At 45.2% G+C, this 20,290-nt stretch overlaps 1 protein-coding gene across 1 annotated transcript; it reads right to left on the bottom strand.

The window, feature by feature from the left end:
• Nucleotides 1–6,855: 6,855 nt before the first annotated feature.
• LOC124676614 lies at nucleotides 6,856–8,883 on the bottom strand. The gene is made up of 4 exons (XM_047212652.1): nucleotides 8,791–8,883; nucleotides 8,600–8,707; nucleotides 7,530–7,918; nucleotides 6,856–7,424 (listed from the first exon to the last, which is right to left on the bottom strand). Exons 1-4 carry the CDS (start codon nucleotides 8,881–8,883, stop codon nucleotides 7,304–7,306), a joined length of 711 nt encoding a protein of 236 aa, XP_047068608.1. The 3' UTR covers nucleotides 6,856–7,303.
• Between the last annotated feature and the right edge of the window lie 11,407 nt (nucleotides 8,884–20,290).

Below are 20,290 nucleotides of genomic sequence, written 5' to 3' on the forward strand. Positions count from 1 at the left end.
GATGTGACGAAAAAATATAGTTTCACTAGAGGTGACCCGATAAGTTGTCGATGAAGAAGGGATGCCTTGGGCATCCCCAAGCTTAGATGCTTGAGTCTTCTTAAAATATGCGAGGATGAACCACAGGGGCATCCCCAAGCTTAAACTTTTCACTCTTCTTGATCATATTGTATCATCCTCCTCTCTTGACCCTTGAAAACTTCCTCCACACCAAACTCAAAACAAACTCATTAGAGGGTCGAGTGCAAAATTCATATATTCGGAGGTGACATAATCATTCTTAACACTTCTGGACATTGCACAAAGCTACTGAAAGTTAATGGAACAAAGAAATCCATCAAACATAGCAAAACAGGCAATGCGAAATAAAAGGCAGAATCTGTCAAAATAGAACAGTCCGTAAAGACGAATTTTTTAGAGGCACCAGACTTTGCTCAGATGAAAATTCCCAAATTGAATGAAAGTTGCGTACATATCTGGGGATCACGCACGTAAATTGGCAGATTTTTATAAATTTTCTACAGCAGGGGCGGCTCAATTTCGTGACAGCAAGAAATCTGTTCCTGCGCAGTAATCCAAATCTAGTATTGACTTTACTATCAAAGACTTTACTTGGCACAACAATGCAATAAAATAAAGATAAGAAGAGGTTGCTACAGTAATAACAACTTCCAAGACTCAAATATAAAACAAAAGTGCAGAAGTAAAATAATGGGTTGTCTCCCATAAGCGCTTTTCTTTAACGCCTTTCAGCTAGGCGCAGAAAGTGTGAATCAAGTATTATCAAGAGACGAATCATCAACATCAATAGGTATCTTAGATGTTCCATCATCCATAGTGGTTCTAAGGGCTTTGTCAATTTTAGGCCTATAATAGTTTTTCGGCTTAGGCACTTTAGAGGCATACATGAATTTTTGCTCCTTACCCACATAGGCTTTCTCCTTAAACTTAAGAGAAGAAAAAGTTGAACCCAAGGTTCCCATAGCTTCTTCAAGTTCACTAATCCTATGGATTCGATTATCATGAGTAGCACAGGTTTCTAAAACGGCAATTCTCTCATTAATTCCACCTAGAGATTTATCAAGTTTATCAGTGCTATTAAGTAATATTTCCAATTTAGTCTCAATACTTGGAAGATCTTTCTCTATGGCTTCCAACTTTTTCATGACATCTTCAAGAGAGATTTCAATTTTAACTTCATTAACAGGTGGTATTCCAACTAGACTCTCAATAATGCAACTAGCTTCTAAAGCAGGAGTGCCTAGGAAATTACCTCCCGCAAGAGTATCAAGAACATACCTATTCCAACTAGAGATACCAACATAAAAGTTCCTAAGTAGTATAATAGTGGAGTGTTTCTTAATGCACCTATGATGAGCATCGCTAATTCTATACCAAGCATCTTTAAAACTTTCTCCCCCTTGTTGCTTAAACGAACGGACTTCAACCTCAGGATTACTCATTTTTAGTAGTAGTAAATAAAGCAAACTAAATAAAGTAAATGCAAGTAATTTTTTTTTGTGTGTTTTTAATATAGAGAACAAGACAGTAAATAAAGTAAAACTAGCAACTAATTTTTTTGTGTTTTTGATATAAGAGCAAACAAAGCAGTAAATAAAATAAAGTAAAGCAAGACAAAAACAAAGTAAAGAGATTGGATGTGGGAGACTCCCTTGCAGCGTGTCTTGATCTCCCCGGCAACGGCGCCGTAAAAAATGCTTGATGCGCGTGTAAGACACACGTCCGTTGGGAACCCCAAGAGGAAGGTGTGATGCGTACAGCGGCAAGTTTTCCCTCGCAAGAAACCAAGATTATCGAACCAAGTAGGGAGTCAAGGAGCACGTGAAGGTTGTTGGTGGCGGAGTGTAGTGCGGCGCAACACCGGGGATTCCGGCGCCAACGTGGAACCTGCACAACACAATCAAAGTACTTTGCCCCAACGTAATGCTGAGGTTGTCAATCTCACCGGCTTGCTGTAAACAAAGGATTAGATGTATAGTGTGGATGATGATGATTGTTTGCGAAGAACAGTAAAGAACAATTGCAGTAGATTGTATTTCAGATGTAAAGAATAGGACCGGGGTCCACAGTTCACTAGTGGTGTGTCTCCCATAAGATAAACAGATGTTGGGTGAACAAATTACAGTTGGGCAATTGACAAATAAAGAAGGCATAACAATGCCCATACATATATCATGATGAGTACTATAAGATTTAATCGTAGGCATTACGACAAAGTACATAGACCGCTATCCAAGCATGCATCTATGCCTAAAAAGTCCACCTTCGAGGTTATCATCCGAACCCCTTCCAGTATTAAGTTGCAAACAACGGACAATTGCATTAAGTATGGTGCGTAATGTAATCAACACAAATATCCTTAGACAAAGCATCGATGTTTTATCCCTAGTAGCAACAACGACATCCACAACCTTAGAACTTTCTCGTCATCGTCCTGCATTTAATGGAGGCATGAACCCACTATCGAGCATAAATACTCCCTCTTGGAGTTACAAGTATCAACTTGGCCAGAGCCTCTACTAGCAACGGATAGCATGCAAGAACATAAACAACATATATGATAGATTGATAATCAACTTGACATAGTATTCAATATCGATCGGATCCCAACAAACACAACATGTAGCATTACAAATAGATGATCTTGATCATGATAGGCAGCTCACAAGATCTAACATGATAGCACAATGAGGAGAAGACAACCATCTAGCTACTGCTATGGACCCATAGTCCAGGGGTGGACTACTCACACATCGATCCGGAGGCGATCATGGCGATGAAGAGACCTCCGGGAGATGATTCCCCTCTCCGGCAGGGTGCCGGAGGCGATCTCCTGAATCCCCCGAGATGGGATTGGCGGCGGCGGCGTCTCCGGAAGGTTTTCCGTATCGTGGCTCTCGCATCGGGGTATTCGCGACGAAGGCTTTAAGTAGGCGGAAGGGTAGGTTTAGGGGCGACGCGAGGGACCCACACGCTAGGGCCGCGCGGGCCCAAGCCTGGCCGCGCCGCCCTAGTGTGGCGTCGCCTCGTCGCCCCACTTCGTATCTCCCCCGGTCTTCTGGAAGCTTCGTGGAAAAATTGGCCCCTGGGCGTTGATTTCGTCCAATTCCGAGAATATTTCCTTACTAGGATTTCTGAAACCAAAAACAGCAGAAAACAGCAACTGGCTCTTCGGCATATCGTCAATAGGTTAGTGCCAGAAAATGCATAATAATGACATATAATGTGTATAAAATATGTGAGTATCATCATAAAAGTAGCATGGAACATAAGAAATTATAGATACGTTTGGGACGTATCAGGCCCCCACACTTGGTCCATCATGGCGGAGATCTCCGCGTGGCGCTATGAGAGGGGGACCTTTTGCAGAATAGGAAAGAAGTAAGGGTGAGTCTGGGGCGTGCCAGTCGCACGGCTTAAGGATAACTTTTTCTCAACTTCATCAGTCGGAGCTTCAGCTGAGGTAACAGTGGGCTGCTCAGGCGGAGGTGTAGACGAGGACGCGCCCTTGCCAGAGTCGCCTTTGCCAGATTCGGCAGTTGGGTCCTCCGGGAGATCATCAAGGTTGATGACGTCCTTGGGATCCGGCTTGGTGGATGAGGAGGGCTTGGGCGGAACCTCCACTTCCGGTGTGACGGGCACAGAAGCCGGAGAGGGCTTCGCTCTCTTCTTGGCGATCTTGGGGGGCTGGCTTCCGGAGCTTTTGTTGCAAGATAAAAAAAAGGCATAGCAGTTAGCGTATGTTGATTCACAGCAGCAAAAAGATCTTAAGACGGAAATCAGACGCTTACCCAGATGACATAAAAAATTGGTGGATGTTGGGCTGAGCTCGGTTGCTGGTGTCAATAAGTTTGAGGCGCTTATTTTCCGCCTCTGCTTTCCGGGTAGCCGCGGTGCTAGCCACTTCGCGGGCGCGTTTAGCAGCAGGGCCGGAGGACGAACCCCTTTTCCTTTTAGAGGGACCCGAAGCCTCGGGAGCCTCCGCCTCGGACGCGGCCTCCGGGTCGGTGTTTCCCGTTTGAGGTACTCGGAGGAGAGTTCCGAGATCTTTATCTTCAAGGGCCTCGAGCTAAGTTATCCGGCAAACGCTCAGACGAATTCACCAAAAACTTAAAAAGAATCAACAGTTAAGTTAAATAAGCATACCGCGGTCCCGGAGCCATTGGAGTGAATATCCATATTGCACACATGGATCTTCAGCTCGCGCGGAATCTTGATCAGCACCCGGAGGCGCTTGTACAAGGCATCAGCGGAGAGGTTGTCCTTTGAGGCGCGCATACTATCTTCGCGTCCCGTGTACTGGAATAGCAGGCGGTCCCGATGTTGTAGGGGCTGGATCCGCTTAGTAAACCAGGACATGGTCAGGTCTTTCCCCGACAGGCCCTCGTCCGTAAGCTTGTGGATCCGCCTGACCGCCCGAGTCAGTTGAGGTGACTCGGAGAGATGAGGACATTGAGTCCATGCCGGAGTCTCGCTGGGGGGGTCGTCCTTAAAATCTGGCAGTACCCTTGGGGAAGCCGGATCAGATACATCCTTCAAGTAGAAGAAGTTTCCGGACCAGTACCGCACGGACTCATGACGGTCGGTGTGCGGATACACGCGCCCAGGGCGGAGCTTGAAAGTGACGCCACCACAGGTGGCCAGCGTGGAAGTCTGTGAGACCTTCTCCTTCTTGACGGAGAAGTAATATTGGAAGAGGGGGAGATCCGGGGCTATCCGGACGTGGCCTTCACACAACGTTACGTGGTTGCTGATGGCCAAGATGTTGTTCGGAGAGATGTGATGAGGCTGCGCCTTCAGGATTTCCGAGAAGAAATCGCTGGGCGAGAAGGAGAATCCGCGCTCAACAAGCGCTTTGGTCATCACCCATTCTCCGGCTTCGGGGGCGGGATTCAATTCGCCGGAGACCCTCTGCCAGGATCCGGGTTTTATAAAACCCTCCGCCTCGAGGTTGCGGAGTTCGATATCCGTGGTGAAGCACGGCCACCATTTCCCTTTGGCTTCGTTATCTCGCGTACGAGCCTTTGATTTCTTGGTGGCTGCTTCCTCCACCTTCTTCTCCATTTGCTCAGCACCCGCAGCTTCTTCCGGGTTAGCTGATGATCCCTCGATGTTCTTGACGGAGTCCTTCTGAGGCTCCAGACGAACTGGGACGAGGGGAGGAGGGGCGAAGGAAATTGGAGTCGCCGTGATTGGCTCGGACGAGGGAGGCGGAGTAGAAGACGACATCTACAAAGAAAATGCGAGATGGTCCAGACTTAGTCGGATCCAATGTTCAAATTACCCTAGTCATCCCTACCAGCTACGGCGAGAAGCTCAAGGTTTGAAGACTTACCGGAATGGCTTCCGCGGTGGTCGGAGCTGCCGGCGGCGAGGTTTCGCTGCGGTGGCTCGCCGAACTTAAGAACACGAAGAACAGGGTGCGGCGGCGAGACGACTCCGGCGAAACTCCGGTGGACTCCGGTGCGGCGGAGGAAGAGCTCGGAGGCGGCGCTTTGCAGAGAGGTGAAAAGGGGGCGAATGGGTGAATTAGGGTTGAACGGCGGATATTTATAGGCCCGAGGGAAGAGATTCGTGCTCCGCATCCTGTGGTCGGAACGCAAGCGTCGCGCCGTTGGATGGCTGACACGTGTCGAAAACCCTGAGTGGTAAAAACGGCTAAGGATAAGTTACCGCTCGAATCGCCCGAAAATGGCGCCAAAATTGGCGGAACCGTTTGGACCCTTCGAGGTTCCGGATAAGAATTCAAAATTGATTGACCATTATCTCTGCAGGGGAGTAATCCGGAGACGCTTAGTAAAAATGATGTCGATGGATGAAGTCCCGCGGGATAAAGGCATTTCCGACTAAGAGTTGGAAAAGAAGAAAATATGAAGTTGGAGTTCTTCAAGTTTCCCCATGTTACCAAGATTGTCGGAAGCTATAAGGTTTTAGCAAGGCGGAAATAAGAGGTGAATCTCGGAGAACTCTGGGGGCTACTGTTGTGGGTATACTTCATGGGTGTACCATCGACAGTGCCTAGATCCGGCAAGCCCAGGTGGTCCATAGACGGTGGTGTGGCATGTGGCCCATCGGGCGGCCCAGTTGCTGTTGATCATGAAGGATGAAGTCCAGTCCAGGATCAGTAAGCCGGATCCTAACCGACCTTTGGAGGAAGCCGGATCCGGGGAGGCCCATGATGAACCCGGATCCAGTACGACGTAGATGAAAGGCGGATCCTTGACATACACGGCAAGACATTGTACCGTAGTTAGGCAATCTGTAATCCGACTAGGACTCTCCATTTAAACCCTAGATCCGTGCGTCTATATAAGCCGGATCCCGGGAGCCCTAGAGGCACAACCACAACTCATTGTAACAACGCGAAAGCGCCCAGATAATTCCAGACAATCAGCAGTAGGCCTTGCCATCGTGCAGGTGTTCCGAAACTGGGTAAATCGCGTACCACCGTCCCGAGGACTCTCCGTCCAATGGCCCCTACTTCTTCTCCCTTCCATGAGGATCCCTCCTCTGGAGTACCGTCGAATAGGCAACGACACCATGGTTACTGCTTCAGAGGTGTCCACTTTGCAGCGGAAGGAGACGGTGAATAGGAATGTGGGGAGGCACAAGGTGCGCACTCACCGTGCTTTCTGGCGAACAAGTTGTTTTGCCTATGAGTTTCTGGTCTCCTAATGAAAATGCACAAATGACAAGGACGGGACGGGGAGCTCTCAAATGCAAATGACATGTCTAAGTTTTCATTAGTTCCACAAGGGAGCAAACATCATGTATAACCTTCTAATAAGGATGCCAACCGGTATAAACTAAAGCAAATGCATAAACCCCATACCAAGAGCAACACATCATTTTTTCAGCTCAAGTCTTCAGGGTGTTAACATACATAAAGTGATTTATCTCCTAGAATTACATAGAGATAACTGCAATAATCAATAGAGCGTCAATTGGACTTATCTTAGCTACAACCCTAGCAGGTTCATATAAAGGAAACCGTTAAATTCTACTCCGCCACACTGAATACCAGCTCAGCATAGTCATCTGGCTAACTCAGTTATACACAGAAAGAAGTAGCAGCAAACTCCGAGGTGCTCTAATCAAGATCTTTGCCAGCATCAGCAGAAACCTCCACACGAAAGCAATATGACAACGGCACAGAGAGAATAATCAACTAAACAGTCAAATGTTACTAATCTGCCACTCCAAAAACCAGCTTGGCCTAGTCAACTGTCAGCTCAGCTCTACACCAAAAGAGGAAGCAGCAAAAACTCCAGGCTTCCCCAATCTACATCTTTGCCAGTATCAGCAGAAGCCCTCCCACAAGGCCAACAGCGGCACCCACTTTTGCAACCTTCTTCACCTTCTCCACCTGCTCCATGGTGGATCTTTCCAATTCATGATACCGCCTTTCAAAATAGACAAGGATACACAGTCATGTTTGCATCAGCACGAGTTATCAATAATACAAGTTGCTTATGATACCAATAAGAAATGATTGTTAACCACCTTACCTCAAAGCATCAGCATAGTCCTCACGCTTTTTAAGTAGCACTTCAAATTGTTCATCGGACAAACGAACCTTAGCTTCCTGAATGGCCCAATCTCTGTCATAGCCATCCTCCAATCTGCGGTACATTGCATCCATTTTGGCAGAATAATCTCTCTTATTGCGTATTTTGGCAAGAAGTTCCCTAAGGTCATCCAGGCGTTTTCTGAACAAAGCATTAGCAACCTTACGGTCTTGCAGCCCCTTCCTTACCATTGCATCATGCTCCTCAATATTCCTTTCCATGTCTTGCAATGACTTCTTACTATCCCTGAGATCCTTCAGTTTATCCAGCAATGACTTTGTACTGTCACTCATGGTACTTGGAACAGTTTTGCAGCAACGCGGTTCGCCCTACAGTTAAATATATACCTTTTTAAACAAAAATACGTATATGATACATCAATGTCAAATGTAAACTGTTCAAACCGTTTTAATGCAAGTAACACCATTCAATTAGTATCAACTTCATATTTATGCATTACCAGGAAACAAGACAACTACATTTGGATTAAAGTGATACGTCAGGTATAAACATTTCTCTCTGGTCTTCAAATGCATGCTAAATACTACAAACAAGAATAGCACAAAGGAATCCAGGGGCATTATTAGTTACACTTCGTCGAGTCAAAACTAGCAAAACATGTTTGGGGAGTGCTCTATCTGAATCATGCTGCCTACAGTTGAATCGCAATCACGGAGAATTCTTACAGCCCCAAAGCTACATTGACGGTGCCTATTGACTTTGCGGCCTGCGCTTTACATTGATTCATGGAAAGACAAGAAATTTAAGAGTTTTCGAGAGTGTGCATCAGGTAGCAGAATGAAGCAAGCAGTCAAATCAATGCAGTCACGAACAAGCAAAGGAGCGAGTCAGGGTGTAAACCGACATCTTCAGTAATGTTTGATTCGAGAGATCGAAATCTTCCAGCCTCAATTCTTTCTAACCTCCCCGCACTCAGGAAATCGACCAACAATTTCGGTGGATTTGGGAGGGTCGGAAACCCTTTTTCTAGGTCGCTACGAAGATTATACCTTTGGAGTTGGAGGAGCCTTCCTTGGAGTAACCTCCCTCAGAGTGGGAGGGTGCAGGGGCGCCCGGCACACGGACGGGAGGCTAGCGGTGGCAGCGGCGGCGGCAGTCTGAAGAGGGGAGCGAAGTTAGCGCGCCCAATCGAGGCGAGGGTTCAGGCGAAAATCAAGCAGCGAAACTATTTACATCTTACCTTGGAGTAAGGCGCAGGGAACAGAGAACGCAGCATCGGCGGCCGCGGCGGAGCTGCGTGCTGGCGGAGTAGGAGGCGGAGAGCCGCCGCCATGGTCGCCGTCGCCGCCGCGCGGAGGCGCCGAGGGGTTTCTTGGCGTCCGTTTCAGGCACAGAGTGGGACAGAGTTGAGGGCGACGCTACATTATTTTTATTTTAGACCTTGCCTGTAACCTGTTTTCTCCTCGGTCTCGGTACCCACCGATATAAGATAATACCGGTTGATATTTACTGAAACATTTCTAGTTTACTTAAATTTGAAGGATTTTGATAAATTTCGGATGAATTTTAATTTGTTTGAAAAACCTCGGACCGTATTTGTTCCAGTATTTCCGGTAACCAGTAATAGCCGTGTCCACCGGAATTTTTTTGAGAACGAGAAAAAAAAACTTGGTTGATATAGATCAATACGTCATCTACTGAACTGCCGTGAGATTGGACTTCGAAACTGAAATGATATCGCCTGAGAGCAGTATTTCGTCTCAAACTGCAGAGTTTCTGTGACAAATGCAGGCAGGCCTCACCTCCTCGATCCTGACCTCCCAAATCTTGAACAAAAGAAATAATACTGTACTAGAACAAGTGGAGGGCAAACGAATTACTTGTTTATTCCACGAAGTAGAAACATGTATACAGAATTCAACCCAGACAAAGGACAGAAGAGCAAACATGTGTGTCGGTTCTCGTTAGTAGCTTTTGCAGTTTCATTGTTTACCAAATCTTATCTTGCAGACAGAAGAGCAAATATACATGGAATCGAAACATATTTCTTGGGGACCTGCAGTTGTAGCATTCGAAACTGCCATTTAGTTTGGACGTAATAGACAAGGCATGAAAGATGAAAGCATGACTTCCCAAATTCATATAGATTCATTCAGGCAACAGTAGAGCCAATCGATTCTAGCAAATTCAACATCCAAAGTTTCCTCCCTGTCCAATAGAGTAGCAAAATCTTAGCTGGGTCTTAAATAGTACAAGGTACTAACAGTTCAAATGACCACGGACTGCAAATGACACTCCCGGATTAGTCTGTGGTTCACGCAGTGCTTAACACACTTACTGAACTGCGCTTGATCACTCATGGATGCTTGTAACAAGAAGAGCCGATGACAAAATCTTCAACTGAACATGGAAGGACCTTCAACGCTACAGTTAGTTCCGCACATAAGCCGGTACTCTAGCTGAAGGTACCAGCTAGATATAACCCCATCAACGGCAGAAGAACTAACAGGGATGTCCCCAGTGTAAGAGTAGCAAGCCCCTTGGAAATCATCTGCAAGGTCTTGACTTTCTCGCGTTCACTTGAAATCTTCTTCATGGCATTCCTTGTGAAAAAGAACACAGAGAAAGCATATGTATTACAACCACGCCGGAAACTTTTCAGTTGACCAAACAAGAAAACTGTAACTCCTTTACCTTGAGGTGCTGAGGAAGTCCTCCACTGTTGTACACAACTCTCTCGCAGTCCTAGCATAGTCCTCCACAAATTCAGAGCACACCTGATTCTGTTTCAGCACACCATCCAGTGGAGTCCCCTTAATGCTAGCAGTAGCTTTAGCAATGCCATCAATGCAATATCTGTACATAGCAGCAGATCTCATAAGGTCATCCCATCCTTCCTCCCACAGAGCAGAAGCTTTGTCATTGTCAGGGTCATCATTCAACATATTAACAGCTTCCAGACAGGTAGCCGCAGCTTTATGCATCCTCTTGTGCTGTTCAAGCAAGTCATCCACCAGCAATTCAAGTTGTCCAACGACCTTTAACTGATCCACCAAATCCAATAAAGAAGAATAGAAGATGAGATGGCAAAAAAAATGATAAAACATTCTTGGTAATCTGGTAAAGCAACTAATAACTGAGACGCAATCACGATAATCAAGTGTTCTTATTAGCAAGTTCTGCAGGGCTCAAGATAGAGTTCCTTCCTCAAATTTAAATGTACTTATTAGCCATATATCACCGAAACTAAGAAAAGTTGGCATAATTATCATAAGGTTTATTTAGGCTCCAAACTCACAGCTGATCCGAAAGCTGCAAGTAGCAAGTGAAGTAACAACAAGAGCTAGCAAACGGTATATGTTCTTCCAATATTACGGGGAGCTGTAAAGTCTAGACTGCACAAACTAAGACGACATGAAAACTAATTAGAGTAAATTTCTAATTATTCCAAGTAAGCCAATGAGTAGTAGTATCGAACATGAAACTTCAGTGTTGACAGGTCATTTCTTTAGTGAATAGAGGCCACAGATCTGTTCCAATTCAAACTCATAATCATCACAACTCAGAGAGTCAAAATATACAACATGAATCATTGGGAGGGAAGCTAGTTTGCTTGTCTATCCTAATACTATTTCTATTGGACATTAATCATAGCCAGACATAACCAAGGATCAAAAACTAAGGAAAGCCACCAAACTTAATAAATGAAATCCATGGATCGGACGTCTTGCTTTCCTTTCTCAAGACAAAGTTCAACTATTAACTTTGCAAACTGCTCGTGGCAGCAGCTACTTTTTTTTTGGAGAGGAGGATGACCCTCCAGCCTACGCGACAATAAATACTTGAGAGTTAATTTCAACTCATTAGTCATTAATGGCAAACAAGACAACATGTTGTTCATGCTGGCCAGCAATTTGTGAGTATACTTCCTTCACATGGCCCTCAAAAGGAAGAAAAAAAGGCATATTCGCTGGGTTCACAGTTAAATCATCCTAGTGCCTCGAAATAAGCATTGCAGGACACTTCCCTGAGTTGAACGAAACATCACAAAACAAACACCCAACCACCTAGTTTTGATTGGCCTTGCACAATCCACACTTCCCACTAGGTCACTCTGTATCAGTTTCTGTTCTTGCAACCCACAAGCTCAAGATTAAGTTGTAGCTATTCTTACCCCATTCTTAAGGCAAGCACAAGGGATGTCGTCTGTGGTGGTGGTATCGTCAGTGCCCTAGCAATACAAAACCAAAATGCCGGTTAGTGTGTGGAACATCCTTGAAATATTCTCTGCAGGGCACAAGATGGATTTACTGCCTTAAAATGAAATGCAAGCCTATACAACATTTGACACAATAGGTGCACAATCAGTTTTAATGAGCCATACTTCCTAAAGTAACAAAGTTCAGCATCATTATCATCAGATATATATAAGAATTTCATAATTGACAGCCGATTCAAAAGCAGCAATGTTGCAGATCAGGCCATATGTCATATGTTTTTCCAATACTACACGAAATTCTAGAGTGCAGAAAGTAATGTCGTCCCACCAAATGAAATCCATAAATTGCACAGCTTGTTTTCACTTCTTCCTACACAACCATGGATTAGAAATGAAGGAATACCACCAGTCCAACAAAACGAAATTTGTAAGTTGCACAACTCTGTTTCCCCTTCTCAATTACGCAATTGAATTATTAAATTCATAATCTTCACACAGCAGTAACAACTTGAGACTCAATTTTGGCCTATACCTGACCAAGCTCGTAAGTAATCAGTAGAGAAAGGAAAGGCACATCCTTGGTGCATGCCACAGGCAATACAATTGCTGAGTAATCCCGCCCCATGAACCCTCAAATAAGCATGGCATGACATTTCCCCGAGTTCAACCGAATATCCCAGATAAAAAACCCGAATTTCCCACCAAAATTGGAGCAAACCATCACTATTAGTTTCAGTTAATACAACCGATGAACTCAAGGAAAATGTGTGGCTGTCCTTACCTGATTCATGCGGCCGGTCCCATGGATGTCTGTGGCGGCGGTGCCGTCCGTGCCCTAGCAAGCAACCCGGAGTTTCGGTCAGCCGCGGCCCTTTGTATTTCCAGATACAGGGACGGTAGCTGGGACCTCTGGAAGCTTACCTTGCTCGAGTAGCGCCGCAGCAGGTACGGCTGCGCCAGGGGCGGAGCGACGTACGGACGGGAGACGGTCGGCAGGAAGGCGGCGGCGGCCTGGGGAGGAGAGGGAGAGGGGAGGGGAGGGGAGTCAGTTTGCACGGCCGCGACGAGGGTTTCAGAATTGGTTTGAGCAACCGAAGAGCGAGCGAGCCAGTCCTTGCTTACCTTGGAATGCGGCCCAGGGAAAAGAGACCGTAGCATCGGGGACGGCGGCGCCGCTGCGCGGCGTCGCAGGAGGCGGAGGGCGGCGGCGGTGGCCATGATCGGCGCGTGCGAGGGTTTTGGGGTGGGTTTGGTGGCGTCCCTTTCACGCAGCAGGGGCAGGGGAGAGGAGTACAGTAGAGGACAGTGCGTTCGGCCTCGCTTCACTTTTTACCCTCTCCTCGGCTGTCCTCTTTCCCCTTTCTTTTTCCAGCTCATTCTCTTCCTCCACCGCTCTATTTTCTTTTTTCAGAAAACTTCTTCTAGTTCTTTCCTTTTCTATCCTACTAATTACATTCGGCCAAAGAAGAAATTCGAAAAAAAGTTGTCCTTCGGTGCATTTTCATAAAAAAACTTGCAAGATATGTCCCCGCTAAACATGAATTTGCACTTCGGATGCAAGTTCATACAAAACGCTGTGAGCCTCACACTTGGTGTGTCACGTTAGATCGAAAACTTTATAAAGAATATTTTTTAAATAAATTATTAACAAAGAGGTTCTTAGGATCCGGAGCAGACCCTTCGATCGACCCCTCACGCGTTCACAACCACGAGATCATACACGTTGCGATTGCCGTCCTATACATATATTGCATAATTATGTTTGTGAAGTTGCGAGCAACAAATTTAACAAAGAAACTACTGATTATGCATTATATACAAATCTAAAAATGTACAGTTATAACAAGAACAACTTTGAAGCAGGACTTTCACTTCTCAACCAAGAAAATCACAACGGAGACATAATCACAAGGGCTAAGGCGACCGGTTACATATGGTTTTGACTTCTGCAGCGTACCGATGCCGTTCAGGCTTGCCCTGACCTCGATGACTAGCTCACTCAAAGGTTCCCTATTTTGCACGATACCCTCCTCTGCTCGCCATGGAGGACTGCGTAGTTCTGCAAGCACATGGGAGAACGCCATGGAGGTCGGGCCCTGTCTGTTGAGCGTCACAACCTCCACGGTCGCATCCGCCATATCAGCAGTGGCGGTTGCGACCGCGATGATGTGCTTGCTGGTCTCCAAGGACTTGAGCCTTACCGCTTTGGCCGCCTACATGATCGCCGCGTTGTCGCGGCCAAATGCTCCCAGCGGCTCCGCCTCAGAAGACGAGTCTCCTCGATAACTTGCAGAAGTTGCATTGCTTCATGCCCCTGTTCGGAGATGCAGCGGTGTTTGGCATGGTCGGCCGCCTCTATTTTCTCCCATGCTCCTTTTATTTCCTTATAAGCACCAGGTAGCCACGTATTGAAATAAACGGATGGGTTTTCTTCTAAATATTCAAAAAACTATGCCAATGCCTTTTTCCAGCATGGCAACGTCAAGTGTTGGGCTCAAAGCGATTTTGTATGAAAATGCACCTAAAATGTAAGTTCTTGGTACCCCGGGAACACAAATTGAAGTTTTTGTATGAAATTGCACATGTATGACAAGTTCATGTATGAGTGGTGCAATTGCTTTGCGTGAGGAGAATATATAAAGTACCGAGATACATACGAGCAGGTGTTTGGTTACTTTCCCTTGGCATATTGGTATTGATAATCTTACTGATGTAGATTAACTATTTTAATAGTCGTGTATTAGCATTGTGGTTTAAACTAAAATTATACGAGAAACTTTATTGGTATTTATCTTCGGTTGCTTTCAGAAAAGTATAAACTTAATTTATGGAAGAAAATAAATTTGAACACCTTGATGATTTGCTCATCTCTTTTAAATTTTATTTTGTAGTTGATGGAAACAACTTGTGTATCTTTATCATTTGCTATTCATTGCTAGAATGTACTCCTCTGTTCACAAATATAAGACGTTTTAGATATTTCGAAGTGAACTAGATACACCCCATAATGAGTGAATCTACACACTTAAAGTAGACTAGATGCATACCAAAAAGGATATCTACAAAAAGCTAAAACATCTTATATTAATGAACGGAGGGAGTATATAGTATTGATTGCAAAAAAAAACATACACAGATCAACCAAGGGATCGATTGATTTGAAGCAATGATATATGAATTATGTAAAATTTTCTACCTTTGAATTGTTTCTATGTGCATTGTTTGATTCATAGGATCGGACTCCTTAGTTTTGGAGGAAAATTTACAAAATCATATGATATGAACATATCATATGATTTTGTAAATTTTCCTCCAAAACTAAAATCTTTGCACCACCTAGCCACAACTGTTGAGTCTAGATCGAGCCAAGACGCGCCACCATTCCTATTCCTCCGTCACCCTAGCCGAGCAAAACTTTTTATAGTAGAACTTGTTCCAATAAGCTAACGAAAACCCAAGGCAACAATTATTGTCAAAGATGAGATCGGAAGATAAAAGGTTTACGGGGTTTCATCTAGTTTTCCACGAGCAACAGGCAGTAATCCTTTCTCATGTCCATTGGGAGCGCCAAAAGAGATTCGAACTTGAACTGACTCTCATCACACACAAGAAGGTTATATGTTCTTAGCATGTCATCACGCGCCAAGTCAGGTATCTCCCGAAGCGCCATCAACATCTCTCCGGGTGAAGCCTTTGCTGCCATCTTCGGTAAGCTCTGTTTAATTGATCTCGCTCCTTGTTGATGGTGCTTTGCCGTGGCCGGGGTACAGCTGCGAGAGGAGGAGGCGTCGAAGTATCGGGAAACGGCGGAGGGGAAGTAAACGGGTCTGGAGGATTGATGTTCGAAGCAGAAGACGGACCGCAGCTCCATGAGCCTAGTGTCGAACTCGATCACCCGTATCGCAAGGTCGCCGTCCACGTCTTCCATATCGTAGGGGTACTTTCGCACCATGAAGCAGAGCACGTCAGGGTCGTCCAGGCTGATGGTGGGATACTGCGGCTTGATGCGCGGGAGGACGCCGTGGTAGCCAGGGAGGGACCAGAGCTCGTCGCAGTCGACGATGCCCATCTTGTCCCATGTCCTCATGTCGTCCATCCTCAGCGCCCACGTGGTTATGTTGAAGGCGTAGCTGGAGCGAGCGCAAGAGGTGGTGCCACGGCCAACACCTCGACGAACCTGACCGTGCCGCCGCAGTCGGTGGCGCCTACGGTCCGGTAGGACGACCCATCACGCCCGTGCTCGTGGTATCTACTGAGGTTGGGCTTCACGGGAAGGGACACGTAACGCAGCTCTGGTGTCTCCTCCCAGACGTCGGCGTAGATGATGCCGCGGTAGTAGTCTACCCAGAATAAGAACCGATCACCGACGGGGATGACCGTGTCGGTGTCCCAGATGGAAACCTCTTGCAGCTTGTCCTCGTCGTGAATGACCGGAAGCCGCTTGAGATGCCACTCCGGCCGCGCGCCGGATCAGAGCATGCAGAGCTCGGCCTCGATTGGCGACTCTTGGTCCTTAACAGGGAGATTCAGCGTCGCCACAAGCACCTCGTCCTGGCCGCGGCGCAGGAGCGCGGTGCCTCGTTCAAGGTAGCAAGGGGGCAGAAGCGACAGCGACGGCGGCCGGGATGGGTCCGCTGCGGCATCACCGGCACAATAGATGAAGTAGTTCCCGTCATCACAGACGTAGGATCCTAGTTTCGGTGCTGTGATTTGTACGAGGACGGAGTCCCGATGGGCCGCGATGATCCTCGGATGGATGTAGAACCCGTCGACCTCGACGCGCAGGCGCGACATTGCCGGCGGCGGGGCGAGGCCAAAGGAGAGGCTGACGGGGCGGCCTCCGTAGGTGCGAGCGTGCGCCACGGTCTCGGCATCGGGATCCTCGCATCTCTTGTGGTCCTCGAGCAAAACCCAGCGAGGGTACCGGTCGGCGGCTCCCGGCGAAGGACCGTCAGATGGTTGTTGTTCGTGGTGATCCGCTAGGGTTACCATGGTTAGGTTTCCAAAAGCAAACCTATTTGGCTACCAAGCAGCAGGATTGCCCGGCTATCCGGGCCGTACGAGACAATTACGTACGCGGCCACGCCCCACCGCCATTTTCTCAAAAGGAAAAATAATAATCCCGCCGCCATCTGACCACACTTTTTCATGACGAAACACGTGACATAATGCATCGCACTTAAATTAGCATTAGCTATAGACAAGAATATAAGATGGCTGCATAAACGGAGGTGGCAATTTGGCTCATAGGAGCAAATGCTCTCATTATATAAAATAATTAAAAAATAATTTTAAAAATGTTAAAAAATTCTGATACAAATTTTTTTGTGTACATCGTGACATTCTATGTCAGTGCACAAATTTTCGTGCAGAAAAAACATTTTATATGGCGTGTACAAAAAAAATAAAAAAATATCATGTACGTAGTCGTGTTATAGCATCAAAACTTGTCTTTTTTACGGGAGCCACAATTGTTTTTAGTTTTTTTTTGAAAACGTGTGTACCAACATAAAATGTCTAGATGTACATGTAAAAATTTAGTTTAGAATTTTTTAACATTTTGAAATATGCATTCACATAATGGGAGCATATGCTCCTATGAGCCAAAGTGCATTTCCCTGCATAAACGGCACATATTTTGGCAAAAGGAAATATCTCCTCAAAAAAATCATTCTCGCCTATGATAGTTGATTCTCCAAAGTCCCAAATAAGCAGCACCGTGTCGTTGAGTTGACGAGGCGCCATGTACACAACCATGTGCCGTTGCTTGAGAAGTTGAGAGATTCAGATCGTGGTGTTTGATGTAACTTTTGCACACACATGATGAGATTCTATAATTATTATCATTTTCAGTAACATTATTTTTTTTCTCCTCCATGTGTTCCACCTACACGCTAATCCTCTATTACTCATCATCAGAAACATAATAAATATCAATAACATCAGAAATAATTGAGCTCTTATGAAACATAACAACCTCATTAAATACAACATTCTTGCCATGCAAAACTTTCTTACTCCTGAACATAACCAACAATGTCTTAACTCCTGAACCATAACCAAGAAACACACACTTAACAACCCTACGCTCTAGCTTTCTATTATCAATATATGCAAAAGCAGTGCATCCGAAAACTCTCAACTATGAATAATCAACAGGTGAAGCAGGCTATATCTCAATAGGAGTTTTCTTATCAAACGGAATGCAAAACATGACCTGTTTATCAAGTAACAAGAGATTTAGACCGCTTCATCCCAAAAACGTTTATGCATACCAGCATTGGACAACATGCTGCGAGCCTTGGAGATGATGGTTCTGTTAATCCTCTCCACCACACCATTCTATTGAGGAGTGTATGGGATGGTGTGGTGCCTGAGAATGCCTTCGTCGCTACAGTAACCATTAAAAACAGTAGAACAGAACTCCATGTCATTGTTAGTACGAAGCAATTTAACTTTTTTTTTCTGTTTTCTTCTCTCCATACCTTTCCACTTTCTAAAAGCATCAAACACATCAGATTTATGTTTCGGAAAGAAAGGCCACACTTTCTAAAGTAATCATCAATAATAGTAAGCGTGTAACTTGCACCACCAAGAGAAGTCTTGCAGGAAGGTCCCCACACATCAGCATGCACATAATCTAAAATCCTTTCAGTGGTATGAATGGAACCATTAAATTTAACTCTTTTATGCTTACCAAAAATGGAGTGATCACATAACTAAAACCTACTCAAATTGCAACCATCTAGTATGTCTCTCCTGTGCAATTCTATCATGCCATGTTTACTGACATGTCCAAGACACATATGCCACAAATTAGTTTTACTAGGTTCATCAGGAATAATAGCGGTAGTAATACCAGACAAAGTGCTACTTCTAAGAACATATATTTCGTAGAATTCATATCACCAAACATGTGAACGAGAGAACCTTTTGATACCTTCAGAACTCCGCGAGAACCGGAGTGTTTGTACCCATCAACAGCAAGAATATTGAGAGAGATCAAATTTCTGGCCATGCTAGGTATGTGTCTCATATCTGGCAGTGTGTGTGTCATGCCATCATGGATCTTGATATGAATGAAGCCAATGCCCATAATCTCACGTGGGTTCACAACATCTTCACTCTGCACAAACTCCGAAGAACTGAACCGGTCTTTGCTACAACAAATGTAAAATCAATATGCAGAATCAATGATGCACTTATCATTACCAAAACACAATCGGCAGACACAACTAGTCAACCACCATCAAAATTATCACTGGAAACAACAACAGCCTTACCATCACCATCAGATTTTTTTTGGTTGGTAAGTACCGTTCCTTTTCTCTTTGATCTGCAGCTTCCAACAATCACCAATATTATGTTAGTTTTCCTACAATACTTGCAGAACTTATTGTCTCGTCCCTTGGACTTTGAGTGACCTCTGTCGGTCTTGCTCTTATCTCTATTGTAGTTGTTGTTTTGTTTGCTCGGTCCTGCCTCGGACCTGCAGTGCTCTGCCTTATATGACGACCTCTCTACATGCACCATAATTTTCACCTTTTCCCTCTGGTGGAGGGCCTCATATACTTCGGCAAGGATTATTTCATCACGACTGTATAATATGGCGAGTTGGAAATTCGTAATAGAATTAGTCAATGAGACTAATAGTAGAAGAGCCAGATCATCATCATCATACTTTACCTCCATGGATAGTAAATAAAAAATGATCTCTCTAAAGATCGATGCGTGATTCATCATTGACACACCTTCTTGCAGCTTGTGCGAAAACAACTTCATTTTCACGTGCATCTTAGTGGTTAGATCTTTGGACATGTAGATCGATTCCAATTTCAACCACAGTGCCGCTGTAGTTTTCTCAACCAGCACTTCCTGTAAAATATTATTGGATAGATGAAGTTGAATCAAAGAAAAAACCTTACGTTATCTGTTTTCCTCATCGTTCCAAGTCTTCGCATCGGAGTTTCCGAATCCTTCGAGAGCTTCATCAATATCAGAAGTTTGGGCGAGAATCTCCCTCAGCTTCACTCGCCACAGAGAAATCACGTGGTGTAGTCCAGCCGCGGTAGATCGAACTTCAAGGAATACATATCGCAAACCCTAGATTGAAACACGGGCTCTGATACCACTTGTTATAAACATGACAAGCAAATAACGAAGAACGAAAACGAAATCGCAGCATAGACACAAGATTTTCACGTGGAAAACCCCTCCAATACAGAGGGGGGAAACCACGGGCGCCTGCCAACAAAACTTCACTATATCGGGGAGTGTTTACAAACGCCGCGAGTTATCTTATAATCCGATGACCCCGGCCGCCGGCTTACAAGAGGTATATATAGACAGTGCCCTCGCTCCTCTCGTTAGAAGTTAGCCTTCTTATGATTTTGAATCACAATATAACATAAACGGAAAAAAATCATCATGTAAGGATTCAAAGGACAGGCACACTATGGCAACAAGCTTTGCCAAAGATAAGATCAGTATATCAAAAAAATCAAACCCAAAGCCACACCAA

This window comes from Lolium rigidum, chromosome 7 (genome assembly GCF_022539505.1).
Source record: "Lolium rigidum isolate FL_2022 chromosome 7, APGP_CSIRO_Lrig_0.1, whole genome shotgun sequence".
In the NCBI taxonomy this organism is placed as follows: Eukaryota; Viridiplantae; Streptophyta; class Magnoliopsida; order Poales; family Poaceae; genus Lolium; species Lolium rigidum.